The 19,346-nt window shown below is 39.6% G+C and overlaps 1 protein-coding gene across 8 annotated transcripts in view; it reads right to left on the bottom strand.

Moving 5' to 3' along the window:
* LOC149167576 (SNF2 domain-containing protein / helicase domain-containing protein / F-box family protein) overlaps window positions 1-19,346 on the bottom strand; it is a 136,679-nt gene that overhangs the window by 64,716 nt on the left and 52,617 nt on the right. For all 8 annotated transcript variants that reach the window (XR_016260941.1, XR_016260940.1, XR_016260939.1 and 5 more), the window contains 7 exons: window positions 16,158-18,833; window positions 15,828-16,041; window positions 15,346-15,639; window positions 15,192-15,251; window positions 14,956-15,086; window positions 14,635-14,749; window positions 13,797-13,945 (listed from right to left, as the gene is read on the bottom strand). Coding sequence is in view for 3 of the 8 variants with exons in the window: in XM_089433033.1 (XP_089289159.1) it covers window positions 13,799-13,945; window positions 14,635-14,749; window positions 14,956-15,086; window positions 15,192-15,251; window positions 15,346-15,639; window positions 15,828-16,041; window positions 16,158-18,833 (3,637 nt within the window). In the remaining 5 variants the exon portion in view is untranslated. The remainder of the gene's footprint in view (window positions 1-13,796; window positions 13,946-14,634; window positions 14,750-14,955; window positions 15,087-15,191; window positions 15,252-15,345; window positions 15,640-15,827; window positions 16,042-16,157; window positions 18,834-19,346) is intronic.

Consider the following 19,346-nt stretch of genomic DNA (forward strand, 5'->3'; position numbering starts at 1 on the left):
ACTCACCCACTTAAATAAAGACCCACATAGCCTTTCATTTCCATATCGCTTTTTCACTTTCTAATTCTTCATTGAGTTTAATAAAGTCACCTTTAAATTAGACTGTAACTTTACCATTTATAAAGTCACTTTTAAATTAATGTAACTTTACCACTTATAAAGTCACTTTTAAATTAAATTAACTTTACCACTTATAAAGTCACTTTAGGAGAAAAGTACAAATAAATTTGGACACTTTTCCCTAGGCCAAAGATCAAAGCGTTAGGGAACCACTTGTCCTCCGGTACCCAAATTTTAACACTCCCTCTTACCGAGGAAAGTGTTCCTCACCACTCCCATCTTGTCTCTGAAGTAGACATGCTTGCCCCATGGTAAGGCTTTGGTGAAAATGTCTGCTACCTGCTCATTTGTGGAATGTACTCAAGCTTGACAGCGCCCTTTTGGACATAGTCTCTAATGAAGTGATACTTGATCTCAATATGCTTTGACATGTCATGAACCACTGGATTCTCCATGAGTTTTATGCAACTCTGATTATCACAGTAAATTACTGAAGGTCTCAATCGCTGACCAAATAGACCAAACAACATCTTGCAAAGCCATATGGCCTCACAACTAGCCAAAACTAGCAGCCATATACTCTGCTTCAGCTGAACTCAATGCAACTCACTGTTGCTTCCAACTGATCCACGACACAACTACCGAACCCAACCCAAAACAACACCCGGAAGTACTCTTCCTATCTGAAGCACAACCTGCCCAATCTGAATCTGTGTACCCTACCAGTCTCACTCCATCACCCTGTCTATAACCCAGACCAAAATCCACAGTCCCTTGCAAGTAACGAAGAATGTGTTTTGCAGCCACCCAATGCACTCTCTTGGGCTCACACATGAACTGAATCATACTGTTAACTGCAAAACATATATTTGGTCGAGTGTTGACCAAATACATCAAACAACCAATCAACTGTGTGTATAGAGTAGGATCCACCAACTCGGAATCAGAAGCGTGAAACTTCTTCCAGTTAGTGATCATAGGTGTAGACATGGGTTTGCAGTACTCCATCTGAAATCTGCTAAGAATATCTGCAATGTACTTCCCTTGTCCCAGGAAGAAATGCCCCTCCTCCTACCACACCTCCAATCCCAAAAAATAATGCATCAAGCCGATATCCTTCATCTCAAACTCTGAAGCAAGATCTCTCTTGCAGCCCTCAATGAGTCTCTCTGCACCAGTGATGATCAAGTCATCAACATACAACACCAGAATGAGAGGCTCCTCATCCACCACAATGAAGTATAGGTTCGGATCAGCCTCACTCTTTGTGAAACCTAACTGCTGCAAGTATGTATCAATCCTCGAGTACCAAGCTCTAGGATCTTGCTTCAGGCCATAGAGTGCCTTTTTCAATCTACATACATGGGACTCCTTCCCATGCACCTCAAAGCCCTGCGGCTGCTCAATATAAACCTCCTAAATGAAGCCATTAGGAAATGCGGTCTTCACATCCATTTGGTGGATCTTCCAACCCATCTCTGATGTAATTGATATAATGGAGCAAATAGATGTATAACGAGCTACAAGAGCGAAGGTCTCCTCATAGTCAACTCCCTCTACCTGTGAGAACCCTCTTGCTACAAATCGAGCCTTGAACTTCTCGATGCTGCCATCTGCAGCATGTTTTATTTTGTAGAGCCATATGGAAGTAACAACTGATTTACCTTCAGCCTCGACACTACCTCCCAAACATCATTCTTCATAATAGAAGAATACTCCATCATGGCCTCTCTCCAGACCTGCTGGTTGGCTGCCTCCTCATAACTAGAATGCTCGGAGTCAACAATGCTTGTTACCAATGCCATGTAACTACAAAACCGCTCAGGTGGTTTACTCTCTCTAACCTGTCTCTTTGGCCTAGCAACTGATGTGGCCTCGTGCAAGGTATCTTGAAGCCACTTGGGCTTCCTCTTCCCTGAGCATGCTTCTCCCACCAGAGTGAAAGAATCCTCATCATCATCAAAAGCCTGAACTCCTGAAGGCATGTCAACTGACCTCATGCCTGAATCTACGCTTGTAGATGCTGAAGTATCGTGCAAACTGTCCATTAGTGGACTACCCTGTGAACTGCTCTGTGGACTTCCCTACATGCTGCCCGAAGAACCACCCACCTGAGTCTGAGAGCCACTGCTCACTGATGGACCTGACACTGTAATCGATGTACCTCCTGATCCCTGACCATTGGATCCCTATGACTGACTCAGCTGCTCCTGAGGGTCTGGTGACTCTAGATACTCTAACTCCCGTGACCTCCTGAAAGCTCTCTCCTCCTCGAACTTCACATCCCGCCTAACAACCGCTTTCCTCTGCGCAGGAATATTAATTCGATAAGCTTTCGAGGTCTTGTTATAACCCACAAAGATGCCCTTGTCTGCAGTGGGCTCTAGCTTGGTCCTGTTCTCCTTGGGGACATAGGAATATGTAAGGCACCCAAAGATACAAAAGTGCCCAACATCAGGTTTCTTCCTAGAAAAAACCTCCTCCGGAGTCACATTCCCCAAGGCACGATGTGAACTCCTGTTCTGCAAGTACACAGCAATGTTGTAGGCCTCTACCCACAAAAATAAAGGTACCCCTTGATCATGAAGCATGGATTTGGCAGCCCCTGCAATGGATTTGTTCTTCCTCTCTACAACCCCATTCTGCTGGGGGTAGTAAGGAACTGTGAACTCCCTCCTAATGTCTGCCTCAACATAAAAATCAATAAACTCACCAAGGATATACTCCCCTCCATTGTCTGACCTGAGGACCTTGATCTTCCTACCTATTTGGGTCTCCACAAGAGCTTTGAACTCTTGAAACCACTTGAAGACCTCACTCTTGGTCTTCAAGAAATAAATCCAAGTCTTCCTGGAGTGGTCATCAATGAATAAAACATAGTACTAATAGCCACTCAAGGATACATGAGACATCCGACCACTCACATCAGTATGAATCAAGTTAAGGATCCCAGTCGCTCTGCTGTCACTGCTGGGAAAAGGGGATTTGGCAAACTTCCCCATAGCACATCCTCTGCATACATCAAGGTGATCAAAACTGAAATCTGGCACACCAGTGGTGATCTCTCGCAATGTACTCAAGGCCCCATGATACATGTGCCCCATCCTGCGGTGCCAAATTTCACACAACTCTGAACTGCTAGATCTGCTGTCGGTCCTGTCTTGAGTGCTGCTACTCAATGCCATCAAGGGCTGGAATGAGAAATTGTACACCTTGGCATGGCACACACCAATCTCTCTAGTTGAAGATGCTAGAGTTCCCCTAGGATAAATAAGCACCTGCCCTCTCCTGAACAACACATCATACCCTCTATCCTCAATATTCCAGGCACATATAGAACCTCTGACACTTTCAAGGGAGGTTTGGGTCCCCTATCAAATTTCAATGCCCCCACACCGACTGCTCTAACAATGTTGTCATCACCAAGTACTACCTCCATATCAGTATCACCCTCTGAAAGCTCTGAGAAGTACTCTCTGACCCCTGTCATGTGGTGGGAAGCTCCGACGTCAACATACCAAATGCTAGAAGATTCTTTGCTAGTAGCGGGGAATGCACACTCCCTCTAAACATGTATGGCAAGTGATCCTGCACTAGCGGCCTCACAATCTACGAACCCAAACTCCCAATCAAATCTCTCTGAGAAGTTCTCTATCTCTGCAGAAACTGTCATGGGTTTGTCTTTCCCTTTCTTGTTCTTCTTCTCCGAACACACAACATCATAGTGTCCCAACTTTTGACAATTCCAACATTTGACTTTGGAATAGTCCTTCTCCTTGTTCTGCTACTTGCCTTTACCTTTGCTTTTGCCTCCACTGTTGGAAGCTTGCTTCTTTGCTCTGCCCTTCTAGCTTATTACTAACAATGCCACATTGTCATCCTCCTCCACCTGTTTGGCAGCCCCAATATGGTTCTTTCTGATCTCATTATGAATACAATCATCCCACAACCTCTCCCAATCAGGAAGGTTTTCCCGTGCAACAATACCATCCACAAAATTCTCCCAAGTCTTGGGAAGACCATTCAAAGCAATTCTCACCAACTCAATGGGTGCAATGATCTCACCTACGGCTGCCAACTCATCTCTCACTGAAGTGATCTTTGTGAGGTATGTTGTAACACTGTCAGTCTTAGCCATTTTAATGGCCTTCAGTTTCTCCTTTAGGACCATTTTTTTTGTTTTCATTTGAGCTCTGATAAAGACTGGTCAAGGTTGTCCACATCTCACGTGCATAAGTCTTTCTTCTCACATGAGGAATGACATGATCTTTGATTCCTTCCAGAATCAATCTTTTTTCCTTAACATTCTTTTTGTTAAACTCTGCCAACTGTACAGGGTCAACAGGTACTGCTACTGGGTTCTGTGTGGTATTTACCATAATGCCCCAGACTTCTGCTTCCTCAAAGATGCTCTGGATTCTCTCCTTCCATGCACTGCAGTTGTTTTGCCCATCCAACCTGTCTTCAACTCTCAAACCCAAAGACATGTTTCACTGTCCTACCAAACTGAAATTTTCAAATCTGTGGTAAAGGTTTCTATTTTCTGTGTAAAAATCAGCATCTTGTAATTTTCACTTTGCTATCCCAAACTGCACTTTCAGCCAACCAAGCTCTGATACCATGAAGAAATTTCAACCCCCACTCCGGTTATCAGTTTTCTTTATCACTCCATGTATTTAGTTTTAAATCCAAGCATGATAAAAATTCTAAAATCTGGAAATGGTAATATTTTTCTGAAAACACAAATTTAAAGATTTCATAACTGCTGAAATTGCAGAAATAAAATACAACAAAATTATGACAGCCACGCACAAAAAATAACACAGTGATTTTTGGTCAATGTGACCCTGGAAAAACCCCCTACAACTCTTGGGGAAAACCAGTTTGAGAGCTCTTCTTTATTTCTGAAAATGCTTTTAAAGAGACACTGAAATACACAGTAAAAATTCCAGCGACCACAAATTACAACTTATCTCAATTTCCGTTCTTGAACACCACCTCGAAAATTGTGCCAAATCACCAAACAGCCAAAACAAAAATTTTTACAACAATAAAACAGCTTTAAATGTTGTACAGCCAGCCTCAAAAAACATGCCCAAACTTGTTGTCCCTCTTCCTTGATTTTTGTGCCTTTCTCCTATTGTACGGTTTTTTCTTGGTATGCATGCCAATAAATGTTGTTGCCCAGATTTGCTGAAATGCCTTCTCGTTGCTCTCCTTCACTTCCTCACTGCTCAGAAATTTTCTCTTTCTCTCAAATGCTCATGAAAGAATGAATGATCTTTTCCTCTTCTCTTCTCCTTTTATTCTCTAAATGACCTTTTGGGTTACCCTAAGATCTAATGGTTGAAATTCATTTAGATCTAGGGATGAGAATATATGTGCATTTAATTCTCCATTTCTATTTTTTAACTCACCCACTTAGCCTTTTATTTCCATAGTCACTTTTTCACTTTCTAATTCTTCATTGAGTTTAATAAAGTCACCTTTAAATTAGAATGTAACTTTACCACTTATAAAGTCACTTTTAAATTAGAATGTAACTTTACCACTTATGAAGTCACTTTTAAATTAGAATGTAATTTTACCACTTATAAAGTCACTTTTAAATTAAATTGACTTTACCACTTATAAAGTCACTTTAGGAGAAAAGTACAAATAAATTTGGACACTTTTCCCTAGGCCAAAGATCAAAGCCTTAGGGAACCACTTGTCCTCTGGTACCCAAATTTTAACAATTCTCAATGATGGAGGAAAAAGGATTTATTGCGATGTTCAGGAAATGGGAAAATGCTCATTCATCTAGAGGATTCTAGCCTTGACACAGTAGTAGTCATAAGGGTTACCAGAAAGCAATTTATACAAGTTGAAGAGTAAGCTTGCTTAGGCCTTGGCACATCACAGTGACAACTTGTGCAAGCTATGGCACAGGAGGATAGGGCACTTGCACTACACGGCATTACTGATCCTGAGGGAGATTGTCATTGGTCTCCCAAATTTTAGTGTTGAGCAACAAGGCTTGTGCAAAGGGTGTGCACTTGGCAGGAATGCCAACGTTGTTTTTCCAAGTAGAAAGAGTAGGCCTAAGGGGATCTTAGCTCTCAATCATTCAAATGTGTGTGGACCAATGCCAATGGCATCAATGTAGGGAGCATTATACATACACACACACACACACACACACATAAAGTAAATCTTACACACACACACACACACACATAAAGTAAATCTTACACACACACACACATAAAGTAAATCTTACACACACACACACACATAAAAAGTAAATCTTTGTTTCTATTATTAGTGACATCTAGTAAAATTAACATTCTTTTCTAGATCTCGATCTAATTCAAAAGCCTAAATTTAAATTTACTCTAAATTCGACTTGTATAACTTTTACTTTAAAGCCTACTTGTATCCTTCTTTTAGTCTAAGTACTTCTTTTTATTATTGTTTAATGCAACGTTATCTAGCACTATGTAACAACATATCCTCCACACCAGGTTGTAAAGCACCTCTCGGTGCAATCAGAGGAAGTTCATATACTCAACAATGTTGTAGTTCTTTGTGAAGGAATGGAATGGCCTAGATGCTTGGCTATGCAAACACTTCTCATTAAACTTGACTTTGAAAATGCCTTTTCATCATGGCCATGTTGTGTGTAATATAGCTTGGCCATTTCTTTGTTCTAGTCATCGAGGCTCTCTTTTCTAATGCTACAGCTTGCCTTTCTGTCAATCAAACTAAAATGAAGGAAGTTTATATACTCAACAATGTTATGATTGTTCGTAATGGTGGAACAGCGTAGATGCTTAGCTATGCAAACACTTTTCATTGAACCTGACCTTGCTTTGAAAAGGCTTATGACCATGTGGAGTGGCCTTTCATCATACCCATGTGGCATGCACTAACGTTTTGTCATTTTTTTATTCAAGTCATCATGGCTCTCTTATTTGATGCTACAACTTGTCTATATGTTGACAATCAAACTAAATCAAAGCAAGTTCATCTATTTAAATCATTTAGACAAGGGTGCCTGCTAACAATGACCTTGTATATAATGCCATGTTAGACTCACAAGAATACAAAAGACAATTATGTATCCATTATTCAACGATATGGTATACATAAATACAACATTTTGTGACCCTTGGTTTCATCATCCAAAAGGTCTCTTGGGCTAATCATAACTCTTCAACTTCACTTGAGGCTTTTCTCCTTCCACACAAGTGAATATTACAAAATTACATAACCTCTAAGGAATTAGGTTATCATGGTTCTTTAATTTGATGCTACAACTTGTCTATATGTTGTCAATCAGACTAAATCGAAGGAAGTTCATTTATTTATATCATTTAGACAAGGGTGCCTGCTAACAATGACCTTGTAAGTAATGCCATGTTAGACTCACAAGAATGAAAGAGACAATTAGGTAACATGAGATCCATTATTCAAAGATATGATACACATAAGTACAACATTTTGTGACCCTTTTTTCATCATCCAAGAGGTCTCTTGGACTCCAGATTACTTTTCAACTTCACTTGAGACTTTTCTCCTTTCACACAAGTGAATATTCCTAATTTACATGACTTCTAAGGATTATGTTTCCAACATTCCCCCCCCCCCAATTCAAAGGCATGTACATGAGTCCATGAAGAGAGCTGAAATATAAAGATAAATAGCAGCCAATGGGTGACCCTTGGTTTCATCATCCAAAAGGTCTCTTGGGCTAATCATGATTCGTCAACTTCACTTGAGGCTTTTCTCCTTCCACACAAGTGAATATTTCAAATTTACATAACCTCTAAGGAATTAGGTTATCATGGCTCTTTAATTTGATGCTACAACTTGTCTATATGTTGTCAATCAGATTAAATCGAACAAAGTTCATTTATTTATATCATTTAGACAAGGGTGCCCGCTAACAATGACCTTGTAAGTAATGCCATGTTAGACTCACAAGAATGCAAGGGACAATTAGGTAATGTGAGATCCATTATTCGAAGATATGATACACATAAGTACAACATTTTGTGACCCTTTTTTCATCATCCAAGAGGTCTCTTGGACTCCAGATTACTCTTCAACTTCACTTGAGACTTTCTCCTTCCACACAAGTGAATATTCCTAATTTACATAACTTCTAAGGATTATGATTCCAACATTCCCCCCCAAATTCAAAGGCGTGTACATGAGTCCATGAAGAGAGCTGAAATATAAAGATAAATAGCAACCAATGGCTAGATGTGCTCTCTAAATATGGTTGTTTAAGGAAAATCACAAAACAAATGGGTAGAAAAATCCAAAGTCTTCTACTGGTGATGATTCAAGGAAGACCGCAAACCAAAAATAGCAGAAGCCAATGTCTTCTATCGGTGGTGGTTTAAGGCTAGCCACCAACTCTAGAACTTGGCTCGAAGCAATTCCTAAACAATTTTGAATCTAGCTAAAAGTTGATGTCTTCTACAAAATGGAAGTGCTTCCTAATAATGGCTTAAAGATAACCATAAAATGTTGAAAATGGTGGTTTGAAGTTCACTACAAACTTTTGTCTAGAAAAAGCAGTAAGTATTCTACTAAGTGGTGGCTTAAGGAGGACCATAAATGCAACATGAGTCTGTCTCTAGCTACAACATTGACACTAGCTTTAGCTAACTCTAGCTTTAGGCTTCAGTAGTTGGCTCTAGTTCTCACTATGGCTCATGTTCACGTTGTAAGTTGTAGCTCAAGCTTGCTTGATATAACTTCAAACCAGTTCAGAATGTTGATTCCTTTGCTACAGTGTATCTCATTGGAGTTGTGATTTAAGTTGAAGAAACTCAATCTTGCCCTGTGAATCTCATAAACAAGTTGGAATATCCATGAGAGTGGCTTTCTTGATTTTGACCATATCATGAATAGTACAGTGCATCGAAATATTCAATAACTCTAATACTTTATTAATTCAAGCCATTTTTTCAACAACTTAGGAAAATGAAGGGTGTCAGCTTAAGTTTCGTCTTGGAATCAATCTTTCTCTATCCTTAGGTAGACATACTCCTTCGCTGCATGGATCAAATTCATTGCATATGACTCCAAAGATACAAAATTCTCGGAACCTCTACAGTTCCAAATTTTGTGGCAAGCTAAGAAAGTTTTTCAGGCCCTTCCCAACCAATATTTGTCAGAATCTTGTTGTGTCATTTGGACTCATCCCATGGGCAACTGATGTAAAAGTATGATTGAAAACCATGTACACGATAACATACACAAATCCTCCAATATCACACCAAATATCCAAAAAATTGTTGTCTGACTAGTTGATCAAGGCAAGATCTATTGGTGACTTTCACCTGCAATTAATATCCATTTATTGGAACTCTATGTTATGAGGGGCATGAGTCATATAAGAAAGAAGGACCAAAAGATTCTATTCCTCCATTGGCTACGTGTTTCCAACAAGGTTACTCTTAGATAGCTTCATAAACAAAGGGTCACAATTGTCCAAATGATGTCAAGCAGAAGGACCGCGATCCTAGTGCTCTTACACAACCTTGGTTGCCATGTTAGCTTCATGTACATTTGTGATTGAAATTTGAAACCCAAATATAAATGAGACCCAAAAGCAGAAGCATCAAATCTTGGTCAAACAACCTTGACTTGGACAGAGTTGGTAAACACTAGAGCCACAATCTAGAGGAAGTCATGAAGAGTTGGTAAACACTAGAGCCACAATCTAGAGGAAGTCGTGAAGAAATAGAAGCACTTTGAAGTATGCAAAGCACCCAAGTAATGCGATAATAAATTTAGACAACGTGAACCCCAATATTGCGCATTAATACCAAATAGTTTACACATTCCCTGTCTCTTCATTGAAACCTTAAACCTAATTTGAGGTCGACTCACACAAAGAAGCATGCAAAGGTGGTGGTTGTATGTGTAATCCAGCAATTTGAGCATTTTGACTATTCGCTTCCCACTAGTGGTGCCAAGACTAGTGAAACCCTCAATTTCAATGAGAATAACTTGCAGATATATATTGCAACTCATCACTTCCTCTTGGAACAAATAGCATTCAAACCATAAGGAACCAAAGCAATCTTCAGATGGTGCGAGAGGTGGAAGCCATCGGACATGATGATAGTCTAGTTACCTATAAACCTCCATGATAAATGCTTACCCACAGGATCAAGTGGAACATAGCCTCAATATTGTCTGGGTTACTTGAGAGTGGGTTGGGGTGCAACTAGCAAATGAAGGACCATATGAAGACTGTGAGTGTTTCTCTTGTTTTCTGTTTAAACAACGGTGTGGATCCTCTATAAGTTATCAAAATTTCTCCATGTGCTTGAATGGAGTGCCATATTGATCCATTCTCAACAATCGTTAGAAAGGTTATCAAAGCAATAGGAATAACTTCAATATCCAAGTTGGCAACCTCGAGCATCATCTGAGAGTGGGTCAGTGTCCAATTGGCGAATGGAGGACCGAGTGAAGACTAGGAGTGTTGCTCTTGTTCTATTTGTAACCATTGGTGTGGATCCTCTAAATGTTATCAAAATTCCTCCATGTGCTTGAATGGAGTGTTGAATTGATCCATTATCAATGGCCACTAGAAAATTTATCAATGCAATAGGAAGAACTTCAATATACATGTTGGCAACCTCGAGCTAGGTACAAGTTTGTGGTTGATCGTCCCTGTGGCAACAATAGTATGCGAGCAACATTTGATGAACTCTAAAGTAGAACTCGCAAACCTTCAATGGTGTCTCTCAGTCTGACTTGCTGACAGAGTAGAAGTTACATTATTTGTTTTCGAAGACTATTATTGAATGTATAAAGTTTCATACTTAACACCCATTAATTCTTATGTTCTTCCCTTGCTCATTGTTTCACTTCGCTCCTTTCCCAAGCATCATGGTTCGTTTGTCCAACAATCAATGACCCTTCGAAATAATTCAACTCTATATTGACATTTACCAATTCCAAGTGGAGGGAGTCTTCGTCACATGCTCTGGGTCAAAAGATACAAGTGAGGTACCTCATAGCTAGGGTTTCTGGAGCGGGTCTGAGCACAATGACATAGTAACACTTGATGTTGGAAGCATAGTGAGCAAGCTTGAGTGGGAATACGTTGAATTTGCTTGGGTAGATGGAGAAATGGACGTAGAGAATGAGTGGGGCATTAGAGTACAGGAGTGCACGTCTATTGGCTACACAAGCTAACAGGTCAGGATTGAAGATTTACTAGGCAGATTCGACATGTTTCTAAGCATGACCAACTGTGCTCTAATACAATTTTTAGACTTAGGAAAAGGCAAGAGACAATTAGGTAAAATGAGATGCACTATTCAATGATATGATAAATACACCATTTTTGTGACCCTTGGTTTCATCATCCAAGAGGTCTCTTGGACTCCTCACAACTCTTCAACTTCACTTGAGGCCTTTCACCTTCCACACAAGCAAATATTCTAAGTTTACATAACCTTTAACATATATGTTCCCAGCATGCCATAGAGGCATCGAGTTATCTTTTGCACCACCCGTATGCTCAAGGGCTCATTAAGGGCATCTCCCCCCAACCCCATGTTGCTTATGTGCTCTAAGTCTCAAATTTTGTAGGGAGGCTTAGACACATGTATTCCAAAGAACCCAGAAGGTGTTTTGGAAATTCCATCCGAAAACAATTTTATTAAAATAATTAATTATTTTTAAAGGGACCCTAAGTCTAAACTTAGGAAAATAAAATAATTAAATGGTATTAATATAAATTGTGGGTGTAACTTCTAGAAGAAGACGGGGATTAAGCATAAATAATCTTAGCCATTAATTAGCTTCTAATCTAAGTCGTTGAATGTCAACGAGGAGATTATTTAAGGAGGCTTGAGGGCACTTGGAAGAACACACAAAGAGTTCAGAAGTTCAATTTTCTGAAGCAAAGCAGAGGCGCTGTCAGGAGAATTTTGATAGAGAGTTGTTGCAGTGAGGGGCAAAGATAGTTGGGTTGGAGTATCTTCTCCAAAACCCAGGATACGCAGCAAAGAGAGGCAGAGAGACACCAAAAGTGTTGACGTTGGGCCAGAAGGGCCCATGCAGAGCTTGATGCTGAGCCAGAAGGGCTCACGCAGAGACAGCGCAGTCATCCAAAGCAGAAGTCCGAGTTTTGCAGAGGAGCTGACATTTCTGAATGGGGAGGGCCGGAAACTGCTCCAAAAAGCAAGATGTTTCGCAGTTGAGCTGAAACAGAGCCTTTTGAGGCTAACGCAGGGCCAGCACAGAGATAGTCGAGGATAGTTGGTTCAGCTGCCGGAACAACCAGGAATTGCAGGGTAGAGTGAGATAATCCCACTAACTTTCTCTACCAGTTTATTTTCTCTATAATTGGATTGTCGGAAGAGCATCGAGAGTTGTATTCAGAAACTACAGCTTAATAATATAAAACCCTCAGAGTTGTCGCACCAGTTTTCCCGCATTGGGTTTTTCCAGGGACATTTGTCCAAACAATACTTTCACTTGTGTGGATTTTTCTCTATTGTCATGTTCTTGTTTTGGGCAAATTAATTAATTAAGTAAAAGCTGCAGTTGTATTAGCTTCGATATTTGTTGTAGGAAGCAGTAGATAATTTGTTTCGGTAATTAACAGATAGGAGAAGTTTAATCAGTTGCTGCAGTAGTTGATTCGGGTGGGATTCTCGAATCTCAACACCCCAGCCAACTTGAAATACCTGAGTTGCCCAAACCAAATGCCCTTTTTGCCATGAGGTAGAAACTGTGGAGGTCCTTTTGAAGCTGTGGAGTATATGTTCTAGTTCTGCCCTTTTGTTAAATTAATCCGAGGAAGACATTTTGAACCATGTGAAGGCCATTGTATGTAACAGGAAGAACCTACATCCAAGGATGATCAAGTGGAGACGCAGGTATAGAAACTGGAAAAGCGATTGAAGATTTTAAACATCACTCAAGATTTGTTGCTGCAAAGACAAGAATTGAAGTACAAAATTTGAAGCAGGTTAGAGCAATGGCAAGGAAGACTAGGTGTTGTAGTCAAGAGAGCAAAGAACACACCAATAGAATTTTGAAGTCAGAAGGTCCATTCATAGTATCAGTACTATGTCGCACTCTGTTTTATGAATAAGCTTTTGCATTTTGTCCATGATCCTAAGACATGGTTATAAATCTATCCATATATCTAGCTAGATAGATCAGCATCTTACAAATGCCAACATTGGAAGCAGGAAAGGCAGTTAACAAAATCAGTCAGATATACCAATAAACCATGCAGGTAGACTGCTATCTTTTTGTTTCACAGGTACAGCCAGTATGCAAGGCTATACTTCACTAGGGCCATTTTGTAATTATATCAAGGAGAGTGTCCTTTCTAAGTCCACCACTGTGAACATGTTATGGATCCACTAATTTGAAATTCGTTTTCACCTACCCAAAAATAAAACAACCACAATTACAATAAGAAACAAACAGTTATTTTTGGAAATCCGCAGTATTCAGGATATGAAAAAATTACAGAATACAATTTTAGATAGTTAAACATTATTGCCTGATGAGATTGCCAACACGATATATTTGAGGAACTAAACGAATAAGAACTCATTCAACAAAAAGAAAGCTTCTAACAATGTATCAGTTAATTTAGGCAGAGAAAACCATGAAAAATTCTAACATACATCAAGCAAAGTACTTGGTAGTGAAAATATTTAGGTAAGCTAATGTTATCTCCAGAATGGAAATACCTTCATCCTGCAACTTTTGTTCTCACAAAGCTAAGCCGAGCCAGATAGTTACTCTCTGCAAAATCATGCAATGTTCGCTGGAATTTCTGTCCTTCTTGATTTAAGGTATGAATATCCTCCTTGATTGCTCTCCTGTGCTCTACTGGATCCTGTCAATAATTATGAGACAAAATTAAACAAGTGTACTTTTTCCTTTAACCTTTCTCCATTAGCCAAACAGTATAGAAATAAATATGAAGGTGCCTAACTCCTAACCTCTATACACACACACACACATATGCTCTCTCTCTCTCTCTCTCTCTCTCTCTCTCTCTATATATATATATATATAGAGAGAGAGAGAGAGAGAGAGAGTTTGCTATAAGCTAAACATACAAATGATCTCAAATAAAAATTAATCGACAGCTGCACAAGTTCACATGGCAAGATGAATGCCAGGCCAGACAAAAAGAAATAGTTAATATTTTCCAGAAAACCATGCAATGCAAACTAAAGATACAGGTTTATGTCCCAATGATGCCAAAAATGATATGATTTAACTATAAGAATATAGACAGCAAGCAGGTAAGCAATGCATAGTCGTTTGAACTGGAAGGCACTTCAATCCCACAACAAACTAACAAGCAATGAGGGATTTAACAATTGAAAGAGAAAGCAGGAAACATCTGAAAATATCCTTTGAAGAAGGCCTTTTCTATTTCCATGCACTGCAAAATTATTCCATTGAAGCATAGCCATAGATCCTTCAAAACCATAAGGTAGTTATTCAACATTGGCTAGACAGGGGCAGCCTCCAACGAGTATTGTTGAAAAAATAAAACAATTTTTCTGCACATACATGGAGATATTCCAGCATCTGTTCTTCAATTGTACCCCGCATAGCCAATGTCTCTACATGAATTGGGCGCGTAGCCCCCATCCGATGTGCCCGACTGATCACTTGTTCCTCCATACTGATGACATAGTATTTTAAAAGTCAGTTAGGTCCCAAAACAATGACATTTCACGAAACCTACCTTTATGCTTGTAATCTGACAGAACTATAATTTTAATACGGGGACAAATCAATAGTAACTCTATTACTTTGATGACCACTCTTGTGAACAAAATATCATTTTTGAGAGATGGATGTATGATGCTGTTGACAAATAACATTCACCTTCTATCCCAGATTGGTTCCATCAAGAAAACATAGGTCACAAAGCTCAGATCCAGTCCTAAAGCAGCACTTCCGTCCATTATTAGAGCCATGCAGTCTGTATCATGTTGGAATGTCATCAGTGACTTCATCTGCACAGAACCTCACAATAAACAATGCATTTGTTAGAAAAAGCGGCAAAGTTAGTCCACTGAAAAGTTATAACATTAAATTAGATATAAACGTCTAGTACAAACCTTATTACTAGAATGCATTGGACTATACATCCCAGTATATTTAATACCTGCACCAGTCAACTATCACCAAGAAAACACTTACATAAGAATACCCACTGCCAAATAAGTATGAAACATAGAGAAATATAGTCAATGGTACTAAATTTAACCAAACCTGTCGTTCCACCACATGTATGTGCTCAAGGAATTGAGAAAAAATTATTGCTTTCTCTGGCAATTTCCTATGGGGATTATCTGAGATTTCAGGAGCTTCGCATCCAAGCTTTCCAGCTGCAGAATTGTAGCTTGTTTCACCAGATAAAGGAACCACTTCTACGTCATTCGGAAGATCCTCAGTATCTAAACAGTAGCCCATCTCCCTGTTTGCATCACGCAATACCTTTAACTTTTCAACTAAATAAGCAACTTTGCTGCTGGTTGTTGCATGCCAATCAGGATCCCAGTTATCCTGAATGATTTCAAGTACATAGACAGAAGTGACTCTAATCAAAGTTTGTCAAGAAACAAGACAACTAGGAGAACTAACAGAAAAATAAGCCATGGTATCAAAATTAACCTTTCTCAACAAACATAATGTCAAGGAAAATAGTAACAAGCCAAATATGTGGGTTTTCATGTTAGTAATGTCTCACTCACCTGATTATATGATGGTTGTAACTCAATAAGGTCTTCAGGAACAGGCCATTTTGGATTGGGGTTTTCAGGACGAGTCAATATTTCTGGACTCTGCATCTTGTAGGCATAACCACAACCAGGTAAGGTGCACTTTTCACTGTCAAGAGCAACGCAGTCGAGACATAACAAATGCCGACAAGGTGTTATTATGGGCAGCCGGCACCAATCGTAGCACCTGTAATACCAAAAAATTATTTTTATTTTTAAATACTACATTACAAATAGTATCACAGGTTGAAAGATATATATACAGATATAAATCAAGTTTGATAAACTGAATAAATCACCAACCTAAAACAGTTTCCTCCATGGAGGAGACCATATTTTATGATAACGTAGTCTTCAGAAGCAGGATCCAAGCCTTGGTGCATTAGGATATCCATAGTTTCTTGAATATCCTCACCTGCATTTTTAACCTTTATGTGGCCTGCCACACAACAAGATAAGCGCACATTCCTAATTGTATTGCTTCGGAATTTCCATTGTTTTGGATTAAGAAGAGATTCCACATGAGAAGGATCGTTCCAGTCTGCCATTAAAATATTACGCCTAACTGTCACAACTAGCTCATTATAACTTTTTGCATGTTCCTCTGTAAAATCAAGGAATGTAGCCTTCTTGATGCAAGCAGGAATATTTTTTAAATCTGCTTTCCTGGCACTTATCATACACCTTTGAAGGAGTTGTAGAAGGCGTACCCGTCCTTCCTCCATTTCCGCTTCAAATGGTCGAAGAATACCAGATTCCCAAAACTTCGGATATAGGCCATATGCTTCTTCATGCAGAAACTTTAGCATAGGTTGCAAATGAGCCACTTGACTATTTGGTGTGTTTGGCGTCGGTGTGCCAGTTAACAACCATCGACAAGAGGCAGTCAAAGATATTGCCATTTGTAACTTGTTCGTAAGGCTCACACTTGAACCTAGAGTATGACCCTCATCCAACATTACCCGCAGCCAATGCACCCGCATCAGTACACTGCTTTCCCGCAGACTCCACTCTGCACTCAAGCGAGGAAAAGTAGTAATGACAATATCATAGTCCCACGCAAGGTTGTGAGCTAGAGGTGGTTTTCTCTGATCAACCCAGATAAACATTCGTATTTGCCCAGGCCTGATATGTTTCAAAATTTGGTTTTTCCAGTGCTCTACTAGATTTGCAGGTACTACAATAAGGGTCGCTCTGGACAGGTATAGCCTGACTACATCAACTGGCCTGGTAAGAGAATTTTTTAAAGCTACCACATCAAATACAAGATTGTCTAGACCACGAGGATAACACCACCTGGCAATCCCCTTTCCTTCCTTCCTTTGCACAAGGCCAAATGCCTCAAATATTTTGTAATATCCATGCAAATCCTGTCCAGACACTGAAACCATCCTTAAGCCTGGAGGAAGTGTAATGCCCGTAGTTTCCATCTTTGAGAGTTTGTCTGCAGTGAGGTTTGCCAGCCAAGTCAATGCTTGCTTGGTCTCTGAATTAAGTGATGAAGCATATTCCTTAAGCACACTAGTAAAAAAACGTATATTCTGCTCCTGTCCAGGTGAAGTACCCTCATTATAAAAACCAGGCAAGTATGTTATCGACCTGCTTGCATCCCAATTCTCTTCTGGCGCTGAGCAGCTTTGGCGCCGTACATCCCTGTTCATACTACAAAACCATGCAAGGTTGTCATCTGGTGATCCAGCTCCAGATGGAAGTTTTCGCCACTTACTACAAGCATCACACTGAACCCAAGTCTCGTTGCTTTCTGAAGTCTCAACTTTGCCTGATTCTTGTTTTCCACTCTTACATTTAACACGAGATGACGACCTTTGTGGTTTCAATAGTTGGTTAGCTTTAGAATTTTTCATTGGTGTGAGTGATCTCTGTTGTTGCCTTGCCCTCTTTCCATCCCCTTGGTTGCCAGAAGCAGATGGTTCTTCATATGTCTGTAGCAGATTTCTCTTGATTTGACTGAAGCTTCTAGTACATCTTATAGACTGTTCTGTCGGCAACGACTGCTGAAGATTAAAAAGATTTAATTTATCCCCACACAATTTTACTGAACCTGAGTGTGGTGTTGAAGAAGCTAATCTTGACCTCTTTGATGTTGGTGTAGAGAAGGAAGAATCTGAAGTTCCTTCTTCAAAATTATCTGGATAATCAGAACCCAAATAAACTTGGCCTCGCCGGGCAGTAAGTGCCATGCACTTCTTCCACATTGTCATAGTTCGACCAGCTGAAGAATTGCTTACACTAATTTCATAATAACCATATCTTTGTCCTGAACTATGGTCACACCATTTTACCTGCACACCTTCTGGTGGATCGGCCAATTTCCCTTGCGTCTTAAGGATAAGGGATAGGGCTGTCACTGTTTTACCCAGGCCAGGTTCATCACAAAACATTCCTCCCTTAAAGTCGAACACTGTAGGAGCCATTCCAGGTGATACTTCACCAGAAACTACATTGATGTGAAATTGAAAACCATCTTCTGTTAACATATCGAGAAACAGAGGATGTGCCAGGACCTGAGTGCTTTTCTCACGTTGTAGCATCCATTCAACTGCTATCTGCTGATGCGGAAAGAGTTTAACATTTATACAAGGCATGATTGACACAGCCAATGACCTCAAATGTCGGCATGTTGCTGAAACTCTGAGTAGGTCACTCGGCATAAGCCCACTGAGAACAGCAGTTAATACTTCATTCGGAACATCCCAGATGCCAGATCCCTTTGAAGGTTTTGCATGTTTGATACTCGTAGTGTAGCACTTCCCCCCATGGTCAAGAGCTGGCAAGCTCTTAAAAACTTCATGAAGATCAAACATTGTCCGCTTTGCAGGATCAGTTAATTTGTGGTGCAAATTACATCCAATAACATGACACTCACAAGGATTCCATATGTTCTGATCACCTTCTTGTAAATATGCATTCAGGTCTCTGGCTGCTAATAAAGACTTGTTTCGCTTTTCCCAGTCACAGCTGTAAAAAAATTAAGGTGCCAGATCCATTGTTATTCATTCAAATGTCACCACAAGAACAAACTATTTCACAGTATAGTCTTCAACATATCTAATACACAGAAGCATAGTGCAGATTATAAGTTGGAAAAAAAGAGACTGGCCTAAAGCATAACTAAACAAAAACTCATTAATTAAAAACTACATAATTCAATGTAAAGTTGTGAGAACTACTTTACTTCACATCAACAGTTAGATATCTCTCCCTCTCAAAAGTCACCCGATCATACATGTCAGATAACCATGAACATAATGGAAAAATATATATACTTTAACATTGATCATTCTAACATTCTAGCAGTCTTCCAAATGAATCCCTTCATATTTCTCAACCAAGCAATCTACAAACACCATTGCCTCTGAGGCCATATTTATCTTACAAGATAAACAAAAAAAGAAAAAGTAGGCAATGATTTCAGCTGTGACAAAATATCAAGCAAGTAAATAATGCTTTTATGGATATACTCATACAACA

Source organism: Pinus tabuliformis, chromosome 5_1 (assembly GCF_031772625.1).
Source record: "Pinus tabuliformis cultivar Carrire ecotype Pingquan chromosome 5_1, CPIR1, whole genome shotgun sequence".
NCBI classification, from domain to species: Eukaryota; Viridiplantae; Streptophyta; class Pinopsida; order Pinales; family Pinaceae; genus Pinus; species Pinus tabuliformis.